Source organism: Melospiza georgiana, chromosome 5 (assembly GCF_028018845.1).
Source record: "Melospiza georgiana isolate bMelGeo1 chromosome 5, bMelGeo1.pri, whole genome shotgun sequence".
Lineage (NCBI taxonomy): Eukaryota > Metazoa > Chordata > Aves > Passeriformes > Passerellidae > Melospiza > Melospiza georgiana.
Window position 1 is genome coordinate 18,961,621 of NC_080434.1, and position 24,198 is coordinate 18,985,818.

The 24,198-nt window shown below is 38.8% G+C and overlaps 2 protein-coding genes across 2 annotated transcripts; both read left to right on the forward strand.

The window, feature by feature from the left end:
- The first annotated feature begins 201 nt into the window (after positions 1-201).
- Positions 202-11,005, forward strand: RRH (retinal pigment epithelium-derived rhodopsin homolog). Its single transcript, XM_058024624.1, has 7 exons — positions 202-1,235; positions 4,585-4,775; positions 6,341-6,440; positions 7,117-7,270; positions 7,617-7,785; positions 9,806-9,984; positions 10,876-11,005. Exons 1-7 carry the CDS (start codon positions 1,130-1,132, stop codon positions 11,003-11,005), a joined length of 1,029 nt encoding a protein of 342 aa, XP_057880607.1. The 5' UTR covers positions 202-1,129.
- Positions 11,006-12,407: 1,402 nt separating this feature from the next.
- Positions 12,408-24,152, forward strand: LRIT3 (leucine rich repeat, Ig-like and transmembrane domains 3). Its single transcript, XM_058025129.1, has 4 exons — positions 12,408-12,523; positions 13,786-14,264; positions 21,782-22,087; positions 23,089-24,152. Exons 1-4 carry the CDS (start codon positions 12,408-12,410, stop codon positions 24,150-24,152), a joined length of 1,965 nt encoding a protein of 654 aa, XP_057881112.1.
- Positions 24,153-24,198: the final 46 nt, after the last annotated feature.

Here is a 24,198-nt window from a genome sequence, read left to right on the forward strand (position 1 = left end):
ACACTGAGTATTTCACAGGTTAGAGAAGCGAGAGCTCTTCAGGTATACTTTCCATGGCATGACTGTATTCTTTGTCACTGCACCCTTATTGCTGCTCAGGAGGCACAGCCCTAGCCTGGGACCTGCTTCACCTACCATATACAACTGAAGAACCACTGGTGCTCATCTTTGTCACTTTTACACCCAGTATGAATACTGACTGAAGGCAAAAACTGTATGACTGAGGGGGAACAGTTGCTTTCTGATGCTCTGTGTAAGTCCTTTGGGCAAGGACTTATGGCAGCTATTATTTATGCAGGGTTTTTAAAAGAGTCTTTGCTTTGGTGTGCTGGTACCTCATCATTGGAGGGAAGAAAACATGAGCTTTTGCTGCTCAGATCTTTGAAGAATGTCCAGTTAGATGCTTTGAAAAATTTGCCCAAAGTAAGCTCACATGTATTGTGTTTAGGAGAGGGAGGCATATTCAACAACTGTTTTCTATAGAGCGGGCTATTTTAGAGATGTAGCAGCTGAGTTTTCTGGAAGTCATGCTTCACTTAGGAAAATACTAGAATGTATTTTTCTTGTGTCTTTGTCAGAGTTTAAATCAAACAAAGAACCTTGAAGAAGTAAGTCTTTAAAGATTTGAAGGGATGGGCTTTAGAGTAAATGTATTCTGTTTTTAAGGAAACTGACATTTGTCTCTTCATGCTGTACTGCAGGTTTTTGTGCTTTGCGTGAGGATGGGAATTAGTTCCAAGCCAGGCTGATGATTGATTGAACTGAGTCAACTTTTGTTGAGGTTTCCAAAGCATTGCACAAGAGGTTTGAGGGGAAAAAGTTTGGGGGCATGTGACAGTTAATCTCATTAGCAGTAAGAATGAAGTTTAAGCACACTGTTCAAAATTTGCTCAGTTCTGTGCTGCTCTTTGTTTTAATTAACAATCTCTTGCATAGATTGGGAGTGTAAACTTCTTTCCACTTTAGTCCAATTAAATCATACTTGGAAGCTGTCAGTGGTGGGGGGAACTCCTCCCTACCCCCCTTCTTTTAATTGTTAAGTGAGTCTGTTGAATAATGGAAGAATTTGCCTGACAAGGTTTTGTAGTGTTTAGTCTTCTTGATGAATTATTTCAGAGGATAGACGACAATGCATTGGAATGATTCATCCAATTCCTCAGAAAGTGACAATGAAGCTCATTCAGCCTTCACACAGACTGAGCACAACATAGTTGCAGCTTACTTAATAACAGCAGGTATGGGCATTGGCAAATTGTTGCATAACTTTTTAAAATAGAACTTGTAGATCTGAATGCTCATTTTGTACAGTAATAGGGATGGTATTTCTTTTTGTGTTAGACAGCTGTCTGATGGCTTTTCTCCATGTTTACTGACAAGTTAGCAATCAGCTGCCTGACTGAACTATGCAAAAACATTTAAAGGGTGCAGAATCTAAGTTTTCTGCTCTATATTTGAAGGCAGCGTTGTGTCTCAAAAAATACATTTTCTTGATATGTAATTATAGAAGAGAGTGAGAATTAGTTTCTGCCAGCTTGCAAAATGGATAAAAATAGGGCATAGCTGTCACATCTTGCATTTTTCTGTGATGTGCTCTAAGCTATCTTGAGGTTTCTCCTGGACCACATGTTTGTAGCAATATGTGTGTAGTCTGAGCATGTGAGCGGGTGTCTGTTAGGGGGATGTAAGGGGAAGGGTTGGAATGTGACTTAGAGGGAGGGAGCTGGTCATTAATCAGAGAAGAGCAGATTCCAGTTGCAGCTGTATTTTTCACCAATGACACGTGTTGGAAAAGCATGCTGTGAAGCTTTACATTGTGTTTTATCCCTGTGACTGCAGTGGTCTTTGGCTAAACTTGAATGATTATAAAATTATTCTTATTCTCTCCTTAAAAACTTATTCATTGTATAACCACAGCTTCTTCAGTAGTGCTTTTCTGAAGCAGTGACTGCCATAGTAAGGAAATATCCAGCTAACCAAAACCGAAACCTATTGTGTTTAAAAACAGGCCTTCTGTACCTTTATTATGGAAAATCAAATCAGTTTACCCTTTATTCATTGACTGTACCACAAATTTTTCCAAGTTGTAGTTAGATTTTAAAATACTGTAAAATATTAATGTATTTTACATTTATATGAAATAGTATTGCTGATGGTTGCAGTTTATTTAGCATATATGTCTGAAGTGATGAGTATCAAATGGCTGTGCTGGAAAAGTGTGTATTTTTGGATGCAAAGACAATAATTTATTTAAGGTCTTTGGAGAAATTAATAGAACAGCTACACAGAGCAGTAGGCTTCTTAAGAAGCTGTAGAGATAAATAATTGCCAAGTAATGGAAGCCTAGATATACGTCTTATATTTTTATTAACATTGATTATCTAGTATGTAACAAGGTGATATTTTCAGATAGTTTTGACCAGCTGGTCAAACAGTTCGGGATCAAAGCTATCATTGGTGATCATAGGGTATCAATGGAATTAGCCAGAATCAAGCCAGCTCTTCTTTCTTAATCTTGCATGGAAATTAAATGTCATGGGGAAAAAAAGTTGGATTACTTTGCAGTTTTAGGTTTTTTTCAATTTTTTATTTCTAATTATAGTTGGGGAGTCTAATAAATCTTTACTTTCTTAATGAGAAATGTTTTTGACAATGAAGTCCATAAAATACTTGAAAGTATGATTGATTGCTTTGCACCAGCCTTACCACAGCAAATTTCACATCTGGAAGATTTAAGCCTTGTTAATAGGCAGAAATGTTAAAATTAAAAAGAAGTCTGGGTGCAGTGTTCATCATTATGCTGCTCTTTGAAAGATTTAAGTGTTTCTCTCTTGTTTTCTGGGAAGGAATTGGTTGTTAAGCATTACACTGGTCAGTGTATTCAATTTTGTTACGACAGCAGGGATACTCAGGCTGCAGCAAGCTCTGCTGCCTCATGGATGTCTTTCTGCTTACAGTGGTGAATGCTCTGGTATCATTTTAAAATGCTAGCTGGAAAGGTAAAGTCCATGTTATACATGTACCTGGTATTTTTACTTTGATGCTACTACCCAACATTGACATGTCTCACCCTAAACTGTCCCTAACCACCACACCTACACATTCCAAGGGATGGCAGCTCAACCACTTTCATGGGCAGCCTGTTCCAGTGCTTGATAATCCTTTCAGTTAAGAAATTTTTCCTCATATCCAAAAGTTCTCTTCCCTGGTGCAACTTGAGGCCATTTCTTCTCACCCTGTCACTTGTTTCCTGGGAGAAGGGACTGACCACCACCTGGCTTCACTTCTTTTCAGATGGTTGTAGAGAACAATAAGGTGACCTTGACCCTTCTTTTCTCCAGGCTGAACAACCCCAGCTCCCTCAGCTGCTCCTCATAAGATTTGTGCTCCAGCACTTTGACCAGCTTCAATGCTCTTTTAATGGACACTGCTTAACTGCTACCTGGAGAAACTTCATTCATTTGCTTGACCTGTTCCTCAGAAACAAAGATAATTTCTTGTATCGATGTGTTTTTTCTCACTTTGTTCAAGATGGAATCCGTCTTTCGTCTTATATTTTGTTTTTCAAAACAAAATTCTTTTTTTGCTCTATTATTAGTTTAATTTAGTGATAATAACATTTTTAATTAATACAGGTTCCACTTTTTCTTCCCTGTTTTTCACTGCCTCCCCTCTCCCCACCTTACTTTTAAGACTGGACTCTGAATTATTAAATTTAAGTGTGTCTAGAAGGATCTTTTCTTCACCCTGAGGATACGAGTTTACAGTCCTGTTGTATGTCTGATTTCATTATTGGTAGCTGTAATATCTGTTAAAACTTGCCTCATAAGAAGCCTGCATTATTAAACTTGTAATTCTCCTTTGCTCCCTCTCTCCCAAGAGATGATGCTATCTGTCAACAGGAGACTTGACAGAACTAGCACTGCATGTGGATTTTTTATGTGGTGTTCATTTCAGATCAGATCCTCAGCTCCTTGTTTATTTAAATTTTAGGAGCACATAGGATCAGTGTCATTCCTGAAATGTGTGAGTATATGAATATGATAGATGATGGCATCTGTGGGGCCAAAAGATGTTGGACCTCCAACAGGAGACCTGCACCTGAGAACAGACATCTTTGGTGGTGTTAAAAGAGAGATAGCTGAGGGGTAATTATTATTTTGCCTCATTTGATTTTAAAATTACTGAATCTCAGGGGTTGGCAGGGGCCTTCTTCTAGATCAGGTGCATAAATTTTTTTTATAACCTTTTTTTTTACCAGTCACCAACCTGGATTCTTTACCATGGAGGTCAGCACTGTACTTGGTGGCCAGAGTGTGTCAAGTGTAATCCTAAATGCATTTGAATTTCTGCTCTGCTTGTTGTCATTGCATCAAAAGTCTCGTTGGCTGAATGCATGTGAAGGTTGCCTAATTGGAAAAGCTTTTTTCTCTTTTTCAGGTGTCTATCTTCTTTGCAAACTTGTACTTGACTGAAAATAAATCTCTTTTGGGACTTCCATATTACAATAGGCTGCATTTTCTTCTGCATGTGTTTTGCTGGCTGGTGTGTACCTTTTGTAAAGTTTTCCTTTTTCTGTTTTTACAGGAGTGATAAGCATTCTCAGTAACATTGTTGTGTTAGGCATCTTTGTTAAGTACAAAGAGCTTCGGACAGCAACCAATGCAATTATTATCAACTTGGCTTTTACTGATATTGGTGTTAGTGGCATTGGTTACCCCATGTCTGCTGCCTCAGACCTGCATGGAAGCTGGAAATTTGGATATACTGGATGCCAGGTATTGCAATTCAGTTAGAGAGAAAGTTTCAGCACTTAAAAGCAAACTGAGAAATAAGTAATGGCTCTGCCTGGTGTTATTTTAAGGGATAAGGTGGAGATGCAGAATGTGACTCTGGACCTGAAGCTGATGTTCTCTGATGTCAGCAATTTCTGGAGATGGTACTTTGTGTGAATTTCCCTTTAAGCTTATATTTACAATCTGAAAACATTAAAGTGTAACCTTATATCTATCAACTAGGCATTTTAAAATAGCTTTAAGGAGGGTTACAAAATCAATTCCTGAAATGAAGATGATTGTAGTAGCACAGGTACATTTGAAAATTTTGCTGAGAGCTAAAAAACTTTGATAGTGGCTACTATTTTGATGGTGAGGTTGACAGTTGGTGAGTTGTTCTTGGCAAATTCATGTCCTTTTTGGATGGGACTAATAGGATATCCAAAGTGAAGGCCTCTAAGGTTTTTAGTCTTTAAATTAAAGATTTAGTCTACTTTTAAGAGCTGCCTATTTTTAAGAGTAGACTGACTGAAAAACATATACTTCCATAGCAGAGAGATGGTGGCCTTTGCTCACTGTGTATTGTGATTTTAATTTACATAATTGATAGATTGTTGGGCTTAAGTGCCCATGAATATGAGTAGTAATGTGAAAGCATGTACTGAAAATGTGTCATAAGGCAAACGTTTTGGACATTTATCTAACAGATGCTTATCACAATCTGACATCACTTGCCTCAGTAGACACTACCTTCACAGTCAAAATTCAGTCATTGTTTGGCAGGAAGCCTCACTTTTAACATCTTTGGGTCTGGATTGACTTGTGGTGTGTTCAGGTTGATGAGAGATCTCACTGATTTGAGAGTTAATTCCACTTGAAGCACAGCTCATGTCAACCTAAACCAAATGATTCCTGTGATCTGAAATGGCTGAATGCCACCTGTTATAACTGCTGGTGGCATGTGCTCTGACTCAGGGCTCTGTATTACTGAGTGCCAGTGGTAACACAGCCCTCCCAGTCATCCTTCCTGGTCAGGCTTCCCATGGGATGACCAGGCAGATGCATTTGGAGCATGTTGGGGTTGCAGCATGTGTTGTTCTGTGAAAAAGATTTGACACACTTAAAAATGGAGCCTGAGGGAGTAAATCAGTGGGCCACATCTGTGAAATCATCACAGCAGATGAAAGAGTGATAATTCAGAACCTCATGTTTGCTAAAGCTGTAACTCTTTCTGATGGACCAAATGCTCCTCAGGTTTCCTTAACATATATTGATAACATGAAATAAACCCCTCCAAACTCTGAATCTCAAGATTTACTTATTCAAGGACAGTATTTCTTTGATTTTGAGACTTTAGGATTTCTAATGTGCACACAAGCAGATGCTTTTGAAATATTTACTTTCTAATGAGCCACCTTCAAATTGTCTGCATTGAAATAAGACCTTTAAGACCTTGCTTATGGAAGAGAACTCTGGTTGAATTGTGTTGATTCAGTACACAGCTTTGTGCTTGCATCTTTGAAAGGTTTATCAGAAATTGTTTTCTTGCTTGTTTGTTTTAATTTCAGATCTATGCTGCCTTAAATATCTTTTTTGGGATGGCGAGTATTGGTTTGCTGACTGTTGTTGCTGTTGATCGTTACCTGACCATCTGCAGGCCTGATATAGGTACTGACTTAGGGTCAAAACTCAGTCACTGTTGGGAGGAATAAAATTCTGATTTGATTGCATTGTTTTCTCATGAATGACTCCATAGTTACAGCGCTGGGCAGAACTTGAACCTACAGTACCTGGTTAAGTAAGTTACCTAGTTGGGATACTGCTCATTAAAGTGAAAAATTCATCATTAGGCTGTTACTCTGTTTATAAATTGTGTTTTTATGGCCATTTTCAGTCTTTAGAGGGCCACATCCATACAGTGAAGCACACAAAAAGCCTCTGGCTGTGTCAGGTTTTGACCTCTGTCAAGCAGGTGTGTGCCTCTGATAACATCCCCTGGGTGTTTTTCTCTCCTCTATTGCAGCTGTGTTGTAACAGTTAATTCCTTCCCTGCAATCTTCCAAGGATGTACTTGAATGCAGTGTTGCATAATAAGCTTTTGGCGTGGGGTTGGGATCAGGTATTACCTGTATGCTGAGTTGGAATGAGTGATGGTGTTCAAGTGGCTTTAAAGGCTGCAAGGACTGAGATGTGAGGCAGCAGAATGAAAACAGGTATGCTACAGTGTTTGGGACTGGAAAGGATCTATATTAATTCCTTATGTGCTTGTTGGAAGCCACTTGTCACTCTAGTTTGACACTGGGAAGAAGCAGCAGATGAGAATTGTGTCTGTGCTTGGCTGCAGGAAGAAGAATGACCACCCGTAGCTATGCCACTCTCATCCTTGCTGCCTGGATAAATGCAGTCTTCTGGTCTTCCATGCCTACTGCAGGCTGGGCCAGCTATGCTCCCGATCCCACTGGGGCAACGTGCACAGTAAATTGGAGGAAAAACGATGCGTAAGATTCCCCCTCACGCTTTCTTTTGACTTTGCTGCCTCACTGGAGTCTAAGATTGTTTAACTCACTGCTGTAGGAGCATAACTTCTTTCTGAACTACGAAGTAAAATTTTTAACAAAAATTTAAAACAATAGAAATAACATAGTGCAAGTCTAGCTGAGATATTGTTCAAAACTTCAATACTTGTACTTTCTAATAAAAAAAAACTTAGCTATAGAAAATTTTCCTTATTATTTTAGATCTTGTTGCAAAATGTCATAATCAAATCAAAATATCAAATTCTTTGGTAACTTTTCCTGGATGGCTATTTGTAAGTTACTTTATTTTGTTTTTCTGTCTTATCAGGTCCTTTATTTCCTACACAATGAGTGTAATTGCTGTTAATTTTGTTGTGCCCTTAACAGTCATGTTTTACTGTTATTACAATGTTTCCCGGACAATGAAACAATATGCCAGCAGTAACTGCCTGGAGAGCATTAACATAGATTGGTCTGACCAAGTAGATGTGACAAAGGTAAATGAGTGCATGTTTTGTTTCAAGCATGTTCTTTGTGCTAAAGTCCTAGTTGCAAAGGGATGATGCAGTCTTTTAAGTATTTCAGTTTCCTACATTCCCCCTTTTCTTTTATACTAAATATTAGCTGATACTAAGCCTTGGTGAAAACGCTTAGCTTGACTTACCACACTAAATTCTTTATTTTTGGTCTAATACCCTTTCCAGATGAATAGCTGCTTTGAAGGCTGGGAACACTGAATTTTCCTTGCTTCTCTCCTCTGTCATTACCTAGAAATGTACCTCCAAGGTGCCCTAGGAGAACTTTTATTCTGTGTCTGCAGAGTCCTTAGGCTTCCTGCTTGCTTCACAGATGTGTCTGGTCTGAAATGGACTGGTCAACTCTCACTTGAACTTGTGGCCTAGGAATGAGAGTGCATTTCCAGCTCCCGAGCTGTGTACTTCCAGTCCCTTGTTCTTTTCAGTCTGTTGAGCTTATCTCTTATGTAAGCAGTAGCAAATGTGAGTTATGGCCTGAAATGATATATCCTGCCTGGACGGTTGACATTCTTTTAATGTATAAAAGTCCTTGAGAAATCTTGAAGTTCACCAGCTCCTTTGATTTTGTGTAAAAATGTGATTTATGGTTGGGCCTGATGAAAAAGTGAGAGAGAATTGGACAGAAGAGTATGTACCTATGTTTTTGAATTACTTATCAGTGCAAACAGCATTCCTTGGAAAACTTTCTCATTGCTAAGTTCTGAGGAATAGTATTTTTACCTAAAAAGAGTAATTTGAGTGTTTTACTTTTGTGAAGAACTTTCAGAATACTTGAAACTGAGGATTCAGGTAAAAATTTAGACTCATGTTTGTGAAGAAAATGCATTTTTCCTATTTTGCAGTTGAAGACACTAAGTTCTAATAAAAAAAAAAAAAAGAGAAAAAAAATACTTTGGAGTTAAGCAATGTCATTGTTTAGAACTGGACTAGTATGTGCTTTTTGAAAATTAGCCTCCTCTAAGTTTTGTATGCACCAGACTTTTAAATGAAAGGGTTCTTTCTTACATTTTGGTATTGTGTTTACATTTAAATAGGGATCTTCTGTGAGAGTAACTGCTTGTGTATTGATTGTCCTCTAGAGCAGCTCATACAAAGTAGCTGTTTATTTCTTGTTTCTCATTTTGTTCATCTCTGAAAGACTAACTAGCGATGTAGGTGAGCAGCCCTGGGGTGTGTATGCAGCCCTGCAGATTTGGTTGGTTTTCTAGTGGTTTGTTTTGTCCTTTTGATTCATTTGAGGTTTCCATTCCAGTTTCCACTGCTGATGTCCCTGACAAAATCCAGAAAAGTCTGTCTCAGCTGATGACCTCTCCTACCCTCTGCTACCCCTAGTTTGTCAGGTCTGGCTGTGGCATGGCATGTCCTGGGGCATGAGCCCCAAGATGCCCAGGTTGTTCTCTCTGCAGGTGGCCAGAGAAGACATGACAGCTCAGATACCCCCTCTGTATCATTCTTGAACATGTCTATAATGCTTCATTAAACCAAGCAGAGACTTCTGGATTCCTCGACTATATGTTGTAGAACATTTGCTTTCTTTTATTTAATGGTACCATAATTAAGCCTTATGAAACACTTTTATTAACAGCCAAATTAAATATTTGGCTTAAATTTTTTTCTCTGCTTATGTTTATTGTTTGGAATAGCATCCCACAGTGACTTGTTATGGAGGTCATAATTCATGTGTGAAGTCCTCTCAGGTAATTTAAACTGCTGATGGGCAGATTCAACATAATGAGTAGTGCTGATTTTGAAGGAATATTGTATGTAATGAAATGCAACATGCAGCGAGGTGTGCTATTAAGTCCCCAAAGCAAGATTTCAGTGTAAACTGTCAGAATGTGTCAGGCATGCTTGTTTATATGTTATTTAATTCAGGATAGCTCTGTTTTCACCTAGGTGTGTGCTTTTGTTATGAGGTTTTGCTGTGAGGTCTTCATCTTGAGATAATATTGGTTATGTATCTGTTCCTCTCGTTTTACAGATGTCTGTTGTGATGATTATCATGTTCTTGGTGGCATGGTCTCCATATTCTATTGTGTGTTTGTGGTCTTCCTTTGGAGACCCAAAGAAAATTTCTCCTGCAATGGCCATCATAGCTCCTCTCTTTGCAAAATCTTCCACATTCTATAACCCCTGCATTTATGTCATTGCAAACAAAAAGTAAGTTTTCTGAAATATGTCTATTTCATGATTTTAGCATATCATCTGAGTATAGAAGGATCACCTGTAAAACATGGCAAGCTGATTAGTGAAGAGCAAAGAGTACGTCGCTGTTAATTTACTGAAGATAACCTTTTGGACAGGAAAGCCTAAAGTAAATTGTTATCATCATCATCACAACATCCTGAATTGATACATATTTTTGAGAACATACTAACATAGCTTTTGAAAGTCCCACTTGTGTTTTCTCAAGGGGATTCAGTACAGAATTTAGGTTGCATCAGTAGTAAACTGGTTTTATTGACTGTGGCCAAAGTGTGTGGTCTTAGTGACATGTAACTGGTGTAGATTTTCGTGTTTGATTTGGGATGTATCATATTCCAATGGATTAGGATGGATTGACCCTTTTCATTAAAGTAAATAGGTTAAGCCTGTTCTGATTTGAGCAAGCATAACAAATGCTCTAATCAAGCCAGTGCCTCTGACTGAGGACTGTGTTTTGCAAAGAGGCATTCTTCCCATCTCTGCCACCAACCTTCAAGCAGAGCCTGTGAACTCTGCCTAGGTGCACATACCTGCTGAGTCAATGGAAAAACATCTTTTTTCCCATTCTGTGAGTTCATCTTTGTTATGGCTGTATGCTCTCCTGGGATAAACAAAAGCTGCTGTGATCCCTATTTAAGAAATGAAATTAGGTTTACGCTCCTGTACCTGGAAGTGTAAAAGACCCAGGTCCTTTTGAATTCCAAATACATGTTTTTTTATTAAGTCCATTCTACTAAAATTGAGAACTATTGCAACAGTTAAGACCATCTTACCAAAATTTTCCCTCCTCTTTGGTTCTCCAGCTAATCTCTGATCTTTCTGTTTCCCCTTTTCTGCCTTTGACAGGTTTCGGAGGGCGATCCTGGCAATGGTGCGCTGTCAGACAAGGCAAGAGATAACCATAAACAATGCTTTGCCCATGAGTGTGTCTCAAAGTGCACTGACATCGCAGAACTCCAGTCATTTGCCTGCATAAGTTACATGGAAAGGAGTGAAATCTGGGTTCAAGTTAATTCATCTTTCGGACAATTTCTTTTTGAATAATAATCTTTCCCAGCTAGCTGGTTTGTGTTAGTCGCAGTAATCTTTTTAGAGAAGCTAAGGAGACAAAACCTGCCAAGACTTTAGTTTTTGAGAGTGAGGTTTATTGGTCCAATATGTCTGTCCCAAACAAAAAAGGGTAGCAAAGTGGCCACTGTGACTCTTACAGAGCTAGACAAGGTGACAAAGGGGCCAGGAAAGACAGAACTGCAAAGTTCTTAGGTTCAATAATCCCAGATTTTTCTTATGTATTAATTCCTTTCATGAGGTACTTTCCACCAGGTTCCCTTGAAAGTTTTTCAGATTTCAAATATTCTGAATACTCCCTATGGCTATATGACTTGGTATATGCCCATACCAATTGTCCATGTTGATATGCTTTGCAAAGTTCTGTTTCTGTGAATATGTTAGGGTGTCAAAATATCTACACTGATCCCATAGTGTAAATATTTGTTTTTGGTTTTAGGGTTTTGAAGGAATTTCAGCATATTTAAAGTATTTTTAAAAATTTGACTGATAGAACCAAATTAATTTGTAGTAAAGACAGCTTTTGTTTTGTAAGTAGCATGTTTCTTTCTAGTGCTTGTGACTGCACAGCAAATCCTGAAAATGTGACAAAATGTGCCCTAAAGCTTCTCACTTGGTTGGTGCATAAAACTGAGTAAATATTTATGGTAATTTCTCATGACTTCTAAGTCAGTCTATGTAGGTCTGATGTTTGATTTTCAAAAAATACCTTTGTCAGTATGAGCAGTGGATTTGTTCAGGGTGAAAAAGATGACTGCATAGGTTTAGCTTCAACTATTATGTGTGTGTGCATATGCAGTTTGGCTTTGCAATGTAAAACTTAAAAGATATATGTATTTTTGGCAAAAGCCTGTTTTTATGGGATTTTTTAAAAGCTCTGGAATCTAGGCTTCCTATGAATTTGCCATTTTCAGTATTAAAGAAAATGCCATGCAATATCCTCATGGTGTACTAGATTTCCTTCAGGAACTTTGGAACACTTTATAGACAGTATAATATATGCACTGCCTCTTAGATGAAAAGAGATATTTTATTACACACTAACTTTACAATCTACACATTAAAACAACCTTGGAACATGGCTGGATGTGATTTGAAGCAGTGTGTTCTGACAGAGTAAAGAGTGAGCTGCTTTAACTGATGGCATTCAGGATACATTTGAAGGTTAAGCAACCACAGATCTGGGCTAATCTGTTGTAATCTGCTGTTACTAAATGGATGGCTACATTCACATTTGTAGCACACTGCACATGAATGCCTAGGAGTAAAGCTTTCACATTTCTTCATGTCAGTTCTTCTGGGAGGAAGCCATGTATCTGTTTATTTGCTTCTACCTCCTAATGAGTTTTTTTGAAGAAGTTCATGGCTTTTGTCCTTCACAATGCACTTGCGTTTACCATGGCAGAAGTGATGGCACTGGAACAAGGTATATATTTTATTATTTGTTATATAGGGCCATTTATAAGAAAAAGTGTTGCAGAAATTGGAGATAACTTTCTCAGACATTGCAAGTTATTTCTAGCATAGTTGCAAGGAAGCATATTTTACATTAGCACTCCATGGCTAGCAGCATTCCTGAACAGGAGCAGATGGTGATTATGGCTTTGTACTTAGCAAATAGCTACTCTAAACCTTCATTTTCTGCAGGAGGCAATTTCTTTCTGCTCCATGATGTTCCTACTATTGCAATGTCCTTTCTATTTCTACAAACTAGTTAACTAGTGTAAGGATTCTGGTTAAATAAATACAGTAGTTTCTTTTTCTTTTTTTTTTTTAATCTGCAGTAAATTATGTAAATTTTGATAGTAAGAAGATTAATTTGAAATGTGGTGACCTGGTATTGTTGTGTCAATTTTAGGAGATGCTCTTTGTCATTGCTATTTATTGTCACAGACTATCTGGAATAAAGCTGCATGAGGAAAAAGTAAAATAGAGAAATAATCTAGAGAAAAGGGGGAGTAAGTTAAGGATAGACTTATTGAAAGCAGAGGATATTTCAAGCTAGTATGTGCAAACAATATACCCCAAAGAAATTGTTTCCTGAAATCAAATAACTGAAAATGCTGAGAAATCCCATTTCACTGAAATCATTGTGAGCAGAAAGTTCTTTTCATCTCTATAAAGCAAGTAATTTGTACATAGACATCAACAAGAGGGCCAGAAAGCTCTTCTTTACTGTATTTTCTTTGGTATATTTAAAATTTTCAGTTGATTCCAAAAGGTAAGTATGGAAAGTACTTTGCCTCCTCATCATACAGAAAAATTAGAGATTAGTAATCTGAATTTTGAATTTTAATATTTTTAATTAGGGGCATGCATTTCCCGCTTGAGACACATGCATGTATTATTCCTTGTACAATGGCTACTGTCTTTCAGTTGTCAGTAGAGTGAGGGGTGGATAGAGGGTGGTGCTTATATACTTTAGAATAAAGCAAATCTAGGTTTCATGTGAAAGGATCAGTTCTGGTTTGTATTCTTTTTGTGTTTAGAGACTCCACGTTTGTGGAGTTTGTTCAACTTTTAAATGCAGAGGACTGTTATTGATTTCTGTGTTCTTTGTTCTGTTGTAGTGTTGCAGAAAGCTACAGCATTTGCATTTAATTCTGAAATTCAAATTTCTGCTAAATAAATGCAAATATGTCTCTCTCCCTCTTTTTTTTTCCTTTATTTTTCCTTCCCTGTTGCTAGATCTGTACTCTGTAATGACCCTGACATGTATGAGATCCCTGTGAATGTTCCTGTGGATACTGTAAAGCTTCGTATAGAGAAAACTGTCATACGAAGGATTCCGACTGAAGCCTTTTACTACCTGGTAGATCTCAAGTACCTGTGGGTCACTTACAACTGTGTAGCCAACATTGATATCAGCAGCTTCTATAACTTGAAACAGCTGCATGAGCTCAGGCTGGATGGTAATCTGCTCTCAACTTTCCCTTGGGAATCCCTGGCTGAGATGCCCAATTTACGGACTCTTGATCTCCACAACAACAAGCTGACCAGCATTCCCGCTGATGCTGGCCGCTTCCTGAGAAACCTCACCTACCTGGACCTATCCAGCAACAAGCTGACCACCTTGCCATCAGACCTCATGGACATTTGGCCCCCCTTCTCAGGAGCTATTGTGTCCAAGAACACAGATATTCTGGTGACACAGAGAGTAATCTTGGGTATGTTGAGCAGCCCGTCTCATTCCTTACCAAAGTATACCTGAACATTAACTTCCAAGGGAGAACAGTTAGAGGACCAGCCTAGGATTCAGGAAAGGGGGTTTTACCCAGGTTACTCTTGTGGTTTGCTCTGTGCTCATTTATTTATTTTCTACTGGTAACAAAAAAACATAATATGAAGATGGTCACCTCCATGTGTGTTGTTACCTCAAAGCTATAAAACTGAAGTAAAAGCTGTGAGAATCCAGAACGCAGGAATACAGGCCATTCGGTAGCTATATAAATAGAGGACTTATATTGTGTTTCTGATGACATTTCCCTCATCTTTCTTTGTGTTTGCAACTGTAAGCATGTCCATCTGCAACTGCTTTTTTCCAGAGACTCCCAAGCCAAGCAAGCAGCTAGAGCTGATGCTCTTATAAAGCCTGTCCTGTGACCCAATGCTGCAGATAGTGTTGGTGGCTTAGAAGAGGGCAGCTCTGGTCTCCCTGGGACCTCTGCTGACCTTGCATTACTCTAAAGCTGACTGATTATCCTGAAATATTTTGCAATTTACATATTGAATATGAGAGAAAATAGGAGTCTGTTCCCTATTTATTCATGGTACTTTATTTTTTAGTATCTAAGGTAAATATTTAAGAATAATTTGGTCAGACTGATTTTTTTTCATAATTTGATCCCCTTCTCTAGCATGCAGTTGCATCAGTTCTGTTTGTGGCACAGTGCTTTATCTGACACTTTATCTCCACTTCCAGGTCTTGCCAGGGTAACCCCTTTCTCTTTTTGAGTCTCAAGCTGGAACAGTTCTATCAATACTGTTCTTCTCTATCACTGTTTACACAGAAGTGCATATTTTGATGCGTTTGTAGTGCAGCAGGTGGAAGGGAGGAAAACCATCTGGCTGTATCTACTGCAGTAATTCTATAAGCACTTGTAAAGATCTGTCCTGCATTGTACTGCCCAATATTTCCAATTCTTGATCTAAACTCCCATTTGTTTAGCTGCTTTGTTTCACAGCAGAAGCTGCAGCTTGAAACTCTCATTCAGATAATATTTTATATAAGTAATTTAATAGATGCAAGTAGGCTGCATGGCTTCATAAATATGGTAACTGTAGGTTTGCATGATAAAGGGTTTTGGTTTATTCAGACTTTAAAAAAATAAAAGACTAAAAGCTGTAAAGGTAAGTCCATCTCAGTACTCCTTTCCCTGTCCCCACACTGAAGACTACAGGAGGCTGTAAAGTGGGAGCTGATTGTGCTAGATCTAATCTTCATAATCTCATGTGGGAGTCCCAGAGATTAATTGGTTTCCTTATCCTACGTAGCCCTCACCACTTCAGGCAAAACTAAAGGAACTGAGAAAATAAAATAACACAAAAATCCACCAAAAAAATCTTAAACCCTCACACACTCTTTTCTCCCTTTAACTCTGGGAATCATCTGCAGCCTTCCTTGGTGCAGGCACTTTTCCAGCCTCCTGTAGTCCTGGCAAACCCTCTGGTGCCAGCATTGAGTTCTTTGAAGGCTTTGGATGTGACCTTTGGACCATTTTCTATTATGAACTACAGCTGGGTTTTAATGCAGGCCTCCAGAGAGTTACACACACTGGGTTTAGACAGAACCTTTCTTCTCCTGGTTGTTTTTTTCCTGTTAGGTACTAAGGAAGGCTCTGTGCAGCCATTATAGATTTGCACCTGTGAATACAAAATGCCAGCTGGTATTTTCCTTGTGTTACATTGAGTAAATTTACCTTGGGTAAGCTGTGAATCAATTAGCTGAATTCTTTTTTTTTTTTTTCATGGACATGATAGTTTTCCTATGGGGGTGTTTTCTTATTCACTATAAAATTTCTTATGTAGCAAGCAGACAGACAGTGTTTGCTATGTAAGAAACTTTATAGTGAATAAGAAAACATCCCCTTTCTCTGGAGATTAGAAAGTGCAGTGCTCTTTATGTCATGGGTTATTTTGACAAATTTATTTAGACTCCACTTGGTATTAGTGCTTCCTTTCTGATGGCCCTCCTTTCTCCACTGGGCTTGCTGGAGAAAGAAGTGCATCCCATCGATATCCTCCTCCTCCCCTGAGCCAGATAGGGATCACAGAGATATGTGGTCAGGAAGGACCAAGCCTACAGGGATACAGGTCCAGAGTAGCTGAGCCATTCTTCTAAAGTCAGTGCTGTTCTTAAAGCTGTGGCCAGAGCACACCAGAGCCTCCCATGGGCACCTCCTCCAGTGCTTATCTGTCTGTCAGGGTAGTGAGAAAGTTTCTCCTAATATCTAACCTCAATCTGCCTTACTGCAAACTAAGCTGATTACCTCTTGTCCTACAGGGCATGGACATACAGAAAAACTAATCATCTCTTATTGTAAGCTTTCATAGGTTTTCCTTCCCTGCTTGCCATCCTAACTAACCACACCATTTCTTTCACCAGCTTCTAATATAATGTGGAAGTTTTTGTGGTTTTTTTGCTTGTTTGTTTGGTTAGTTTTTGTTTGAGTATTTTTTTTTTTTTAATTTGGTTTGGTTTTGTTGGTTTTTTAAATTTGTTTAGTTTGGCTTTTTTTTTTTTTTTCCTGTGTGTGGTATTTTCATTTTCTTTTCATTTTCTACCATAGTTACTCGTTCCCTTTGGACACCTTTAGGTTGAAAAAACGTTTCTCTTAAAATGAGATGCCCACAATTGCATGCTTTGATGCCCAAGAGTGTTCTATGCACTCCAGCCCTCTCTAGGGGAGCATTCAGCCTGACCTGTGTACCTGCATGGAATGATCACTGCAGCCAGAACTCTGCTGGAAGCTGAATCCCATTTCCCAGAGTAAATAAATGCTGTTTTTGTCTAGTCAGGAACACAGCAGTTGGATTCTAATTAGTATAATCAATTATGACTTGAGCTGTCTTCGCTCCTGGTTCTGGCAAAACAAGATTGTCATGTGCATGTAATTAACAAGATCAAAAACAGCAAGGCCCTAAACTCATATGTTTGTGCAAATGTATTTTTAAATTTTTTAATACCAGGAGGCAATTTTATCTTCAGTGTCTTGACTGAGCATCAAGACAGTTGCTTGAATGAGAAAGTTCAGGTTCCCCATGTTTACTTCAAGGACTCTTGGAGGAGCCAAAGGCTACTTTTGCTAGAGGACTGGAATGTTGACATCTCTTATTCCAGTTCATCAGCTCTGTACTAAGAGGTTTAGGGTTTTTAACTACTTCCCGCTGTATGATGTTCCTCTGTGTGTGCACTATGCTAAATGAAAGAGGCTTGGGGAATGATTCTTGGCCCTTTGGCCAAGTGACTCCCTCTGGCTCTTACCCACACAGTTTAGGTGCAGCTCTCTTTAAAGCTGGCTGTCTGTTCCACACTTTGTAAGATTTAGCCCTTGGTTCTCTGTGGGCTCTACAGGATGCTACAGTGACTCTCAAATGTAATTCTGGGAATGGGGGTGTTTTTTATTAAGTCTAACCTGCCTGAAGTTATGTGAGAATTGCATTGGAAATCATTCATCTTTTGGATGATTTCAGCTTTTGGAATATGAAATAGCAGGGATATGTTGTATGCCTGAAGGGCTGACAGACATGCAGAATAGTTTGGAGGTACAAAACCTGCTGCACTTGCTTTGGGGGAAATAACAGGATAGAGAGAGCCATCCTTGGTGTGGTCTCATCCACAAGCCTTTCAGTGAGAAACCCCTGGAGTGCCAACTGTCTCTGGACCCATGTCTAGCTTTTTCTTGGAAAGTGCCCTTTGGAACAGCTCAGAACAGAGCTGTGGAGTGAGCTGAAAATTAAACAGTGAAAATGACTGGGTGAATTCCTGCAAATTCACTGGTGTGAATTCCTCTGGCCCTCTTGGTTACCTCTGGAGCCATAGCCCGATACTTTGATCCAAATCACAACTACATTTCAGCGCTGGCTGCTGCACAGAGATTTACATTTCTGGCAGGAATGATGGCAGTAGCTTTTTCCATATGGTGGATTCTAGTGAGTCATTGAGAGGAACAGAAGAGTCCAGTATTTGACAGAGTAGCAGTTATGTGAGATCTTGCCTCTGTTGCGTGCAGAGGTGCCAAAAATTTGGAATACTGCAGGTCCATCAGGCTCCCTCCTGTTAAACTGAGCCACTGGGTAGATATTGCTTTTCCTGAAACTACTCCCTTAGCAATTGCCATGTGGGGAAAATACTGTGACACAGTGTTGGATTTGGAATTTACTCTTTAGAACTATGGATCAAAATGTGTAGGTTCAGTTGGAAAGAGCCTGGGGTAGGCTGGCCCAAGCTGTGGTGAGTATTTCTATCAGCCCAAAACTTGAATAGTTTACATCTTGCTATTTTGCAGCAACTAAAAATCAGTAGGTTACACAAGTTATGGTCTGTGTCTGGTTACTGATTAACAAAGCAAATTTTGCTCATAGCTAAAGTCCATATTGACACAGCCCAGGGAAACCCTGCTTACTGAGGAGACTACAAAAATGTGCATGCACAGGCACACATATGCATAAGTTTGCCATTGTATGTGCAAGCATACATATGAATGTGTGAGAGTAAATATAAAATATGCTAAATCTAGAATAAGGGGTTTTAGAGCAATTTATAATTAATAATTAATATTAAAATAGCACTGCATTGGTATATCACTGTGCATAAATATTTATCAATGTTTGTTTTACCTTGGCTAGTATTTCTTTCTCAGATCAACAAGCTGTCTTGATATTTCTACAAAAGAATCCAGGGTTTATAAAGATAATCTCTTTCCTCAGATAGGTGTACCATCAGAGATTTATCATTATTTTAATTTTTGCTTCTTAAGAAATTATTTCTTTCATTAAAGCTCCCTAATATTTTCAATTTTCTAATTCTGCCCCCCCATCCTTTTAACATTTTCTTTATTCATTCATGTGTTTGCTTTCACTTCTAACATCTTGTCAGCACAAACTATTGAATGAAGTTCAAAATGCCCCTTGTAGCTTGGAAACTAGGTTTACATTCACATTTCTGTTCTCTTCAACACTAGCTGAAGTATAATGAAATTCAGTGTTTTATCTTGCTTCCAACTCAATAGTGTTTTCATCTTTTCATTTTTAAAATTCACGTAACTTGATGATTTACAATGGCTAGAAATAATATGAATACTGTCAGGTACTGGCAAAACAAACTGAGGGGCTGTGCTGTGGGGCAAGGAAGGAACTAATGTAGCTGTATCTATTATATATTTGTTTGTATAAATCCTGCTTCTTTAGGCAGTTTCATCAGGAAGCATGATGGATGGGGAAGATGAAGTGGCTGACTGATATAACTCTTCTTCTGCCCTACAATCAGATGGTCAAACCTGTGTCCAGGCTGGACTTCACAGCCATCCAATCTAAGGACTGTTCATTGTTGCTTCATCATTCCTTTCATTTTGTCATTTTCTGATACCTATTATAATGACGTGGGCTTTTCTTTAGGACACTGGGAGAATATGCAAGCTGTGTAGGTATATATATTAGGAAAAGTTCCTTCACTGAAAGGGAGCTCAGGAAAGTGGTGGAGTCACCATTCCTGGAGGTATTTAAAAGAGATGTAAATGTGGCCCTCAGGGTCACAGTTTAGTGCTGGACTTGGCAGTGCTGGGTTAGCAGTTGGACTTAATGGTCTTAAAGGTCTTTTCTAATGTAACCATTCTTTGGTTCTATTTCAAAGGCTTTGAGTGCTTCAAGTAGGTTAAAAACAGTAATAAACCCCTTCCTTTCCTGCAGTAAATTTCTTAACATAGTGAGGAAAATTGCAAGAAAGTGAGAAGAAAAAGAAAATTACCAGAGCATTGTCTCTGACTACCGAGCTTCCCTAATTGAAAAGATGAGCACAAATAGTTACATACCTGTGCCTGATTGAGCAGAATTTCTGTGAGCACAAGCAGTTGATGTACCCAGATATAGAAAACACTTGGATAGTATCTTTCCTCCTTATAAATTTGTGTGTGAAGTTCACAGGCAAAATTTTTATGTTTTGGAGATTTTTTTGAGGAAAAGCAGTTGCTCCTTTCCTCACTTTCCTTTGACTTCTCCTTCTCTGTTCCCCATAAACAATAAGTAGTGAATAGATGTAAAATCTCTTCTGTCTGGAAGGGATGAAATTGGATTGTGATGTCAAAGTCATGGAATCTCTTCGGGTCAAGTGTTGTTTTAAAGAGCAGAGATTAATAGGGGTTTACCATAGTTTTAACCAATCACTACCATTGTGCTTAAAATAACCTAATCTTGGTCTGGTCATAAAAGGAAGAAGTAGTTATATATTCATGTATTCTTTCATCTGCAGGTTTTCCAGAACAACCCATGATTTTTTCCAATAGATGTTTTGATGATTCTTAAAATTACACTCTGAAAAATATTTGCAGGTGTTTGGGGCTCTTTTTTCTTTCAACACTGGTTTGACTTATATGACTTGTTTATTGTACTGATCAGTAAATTCAGTAGTGAGGAGTCCTTGCATCCCTTATTTCAGACCATAAGTTTTGTTTATTAGTAGTACTTGGAGAAAATGAGAAAGGCATATTCAAAAGTATGAGTCCAATAGGAAAATAATTGAACTCCTGAGTGATATGCTGTGTCGTATTTTACCTGGTGAAGCCACAGTTCCTCTATGAAAGTCAACATAGCGGGGCAATCAATACCAGCTGAGGATTTAGACTGATATTCCTCAGAAATGGTTATTCTCTTCCAACGTCATAAATTCACAAAGAGGGAAAAGCTTCTAATTAATAAACTGGAAGCAAGAAGCAAATGTTATTGGCTCTGACAGAAGAGAGATGGGCTTCTTCTGTGCCATCATAAAAATATTGTAGTCATTATGTTGTGTCTGCTGCCTCCTATTTTCTACTCTTCTGTTATTCTTCTTGAATATATTTCAGAGGCTGTAGTGAAGCTGACTTCTAACAATACTGGTGTGGTTCAGAGCCAGATAAAAATTTTGTTGGCCTAAAACTTTTTCTCCTTAGCCTTTATCCCTTTTTCTCAAGGGGCAGAGATGTTGATGTAAGCTCTAAACCCTTAAATCATTGTATTCTCCTCAAGCATTGAAAAAAGGGTCAGGAAAGTCAAGCTGTCAGAGTCTAAAGAAGGACTAAGAGGAGAGGAGAGTGACACGAAGCAAAGAGAAGCTGTCTTTCCAGGAGGAACAGGCTGGTGAAAATGTACCATCAGTCTTAAGACATCTTTTCAAAGTGGTCTTAAATGTAGTAGATAAATAGCAAAGTTAAGCACAGGTAATGCCAGCACATCACTAAGCTCCTGTAGACTTCTGTGAAGTTGTTTAGTTTAATAAACGTTCATACTGTTCTCCCTAAACTCTGAGAATATTCCTCCACCAATCAGCTGAACAAAAACCACAAGTTGAAAGAGAAAAGATTAGCTCATAATAGGTCCAGGGTTGACCTTGATTGTATTTGGTGATAGTCATGTGTCATACTGTAATCACAATATCCATATATTGACTGAAAAATTTATTTTTCTTTCCCCACTTCCCTTCTTGCCTCAGGTTTTCAGGACAACCCATGGTTTTGTGACTGTCGCATTTCAAAGCTAATTGAATTTTCCAAAATTGTGGACACCTCCGTTGTACTTCTTGATCCATTGGTTTCATGTAGTGGACCTGAGAGCCTGGCAGGAATCTTGTTCCAGAGAGCTGAGTTAGAGCAGTGTCTTAAGCCATCGGTGATGACCTCAGCAACAAAAATCACCTCCCCACTGGGCAGCAACGTCCTTCTACGCTGCGACGCCACGGGGTACCCAACACCACAGCTCACTTGGAGTAGGTCAGACAATATTCCAGTCAACTACACAGGTATAACTGCTCTTTTATAGGAAATGGGAGAACCAAAAATTGTTGGGTTGCTTGTGCTTTGAGATCACTGTAATGAGTAACAACGGACCATGTGTTGTGTCAAGCTGGCAATTGTATCTGTGCAACAGCTGTTATGAGATTCTCGTCTAGTTCTCAGTCTTAACAGGTCCCAGCAGACTGTTAGGGTTGTGGATGTGGTCTGTTACAAGAACAGTGTGTGTGGAAGGGAGAAATGGATGAAATGGGGGAAGGATAAAGGGAAATGGAGTTTGGGTTAGTTGGACCCTAACTCAGAAGTTAGAAAGGAGAGATTTTGCTGGAACCTGTTTAAAAATATTCATGTTAAAAAGGCCAGTGAGGCCATAACTGAGCAACTTAAAACTCAGCATTATAAAATTTTCCAAATTCATGTTTTCTGCGTGCAAATGATGCAAGGCATCATTGTCTGATGTCATTCTAGCTGCTATGACAGATACTTAAGCAGTAACTTAAATGTAAAAAATGCTGCTTGCTAATGCCAAGTAGTCAGCAGTTATCATAGGTCTGATGAAGGTAAGAGAACTGAAATATCTTAGGACAAAGGAAATTTCCAATAGAATTTTAAATGGGTAGCATGATAAGTGTCACAGGAAGTCAGTGGGTCTTGTATTTAAGAGTCAATAGCAGCTTTAAGACATTTGATTTCGCTTTATGTGGTTTTTTTCCTTAGTGAAATTGCTAACTGTATTCTAATTACTCTAGACATTTATTTCCATTTGACCCAAGCTGAGCACTTCTATTTAATAATAGAGCACGGCTGGGAATTCCATAGTTTATTTTGGAAATTTGGTTTAGGTTTTGTTTTTTTTGTTGTTGTTGTGTTTTTTTGACTGCTTGCATTTCATTTTTAACATTTTCATACATGTAATTCCTTCTGGCAGAAAGGTAAGATATATTCTAATAATGTTTACTTCCTCTTTACTTCTCATTCATAATGTTTTACTCTTTGCATTTTCCCATAGTAATTCAAGAAACTCCTGGAGAGGGTGTCAGGTGGTCCATAATGAGCTTGACAGGAATTTCATACAAGGACGCAGGAGAATACAGATGTAAAGCCAAGAACTTGGCAGGAATGTCAGAAGCTGCTGTGACTGTCACAGTGGTTGGTGTAGTTACTACAACTGTGTCACCACAGAAGTTTGGGAGGAAGCCAGAGGCTGAGAGGCAGAATACAACTCAGGAGGAATCCAAGCAGGAACCCGAGAGGACAACCACACCTCTTCCCATCACATCGACCACCACAGCTCTGGTGAGCACTGAAGGATCAACCAGCATGACACTTACTGACAGAAAGCAATCCAGGCTCATGCTAGATGGAAAGAAAGTTTCAAAGACAGTGACAAATGGAAACAGAAAGCAGATTGGAGAGTTAAGCAAGAAAGGTGAGGATACTTTATTGAGTGCAGCAGGTATGGCTGAGCAAAATGTTACTGTGAAGAACCTAAGGGTGATCAGTGAATCTGATGAAAGAGTGACCTTAACTTGGAAAACTGTCAATGCCACAGGCAATTCTGCTGTGACTGTGTTATACTCCAAGTATGGTGAGAAAGACATGTTGCCTCTCAGCACAGATTCTAACAAAAACAAAGTCACAATCGATGGTTTGCAACCTAGTACGCAATATATGGCATGTGTCTCACCCAAAGGCGTGCCACCTACAAAAGAGCAGTGTGTTGTTTTCTCCACTGATGGGTTAAATGATGAAAGCAGCTCTGAGTTTTCCATTCTGATAGTGGGCAGCAGTGCAGCATGTGTGGTTGTTTTACCTTTGATATTTTTCTTACTCTACAAAGTTTTGAAACTTCATTTGAAACCGAAATCTGCAAAGGAAGCTGAACTTGCAAAAGAGACTTATGTGCAATTTGAAACACTGTCGCTGAAGCCTCGAACACTGGGTGCAGGAGACCAGCTCTGGGCACGGAGGTACACAGATGAGTCAGAAAGACTTCTCCTTTGCTCTAGGTCAAGCATGGATTCTCAAATGACCTTCAAAAGTGAGGGCTCCAGGTCTGAGTATCTGTGCTGAACATGGGTCAGGGTGGAGATGAAATAAATAATAGGTAAAATTAATT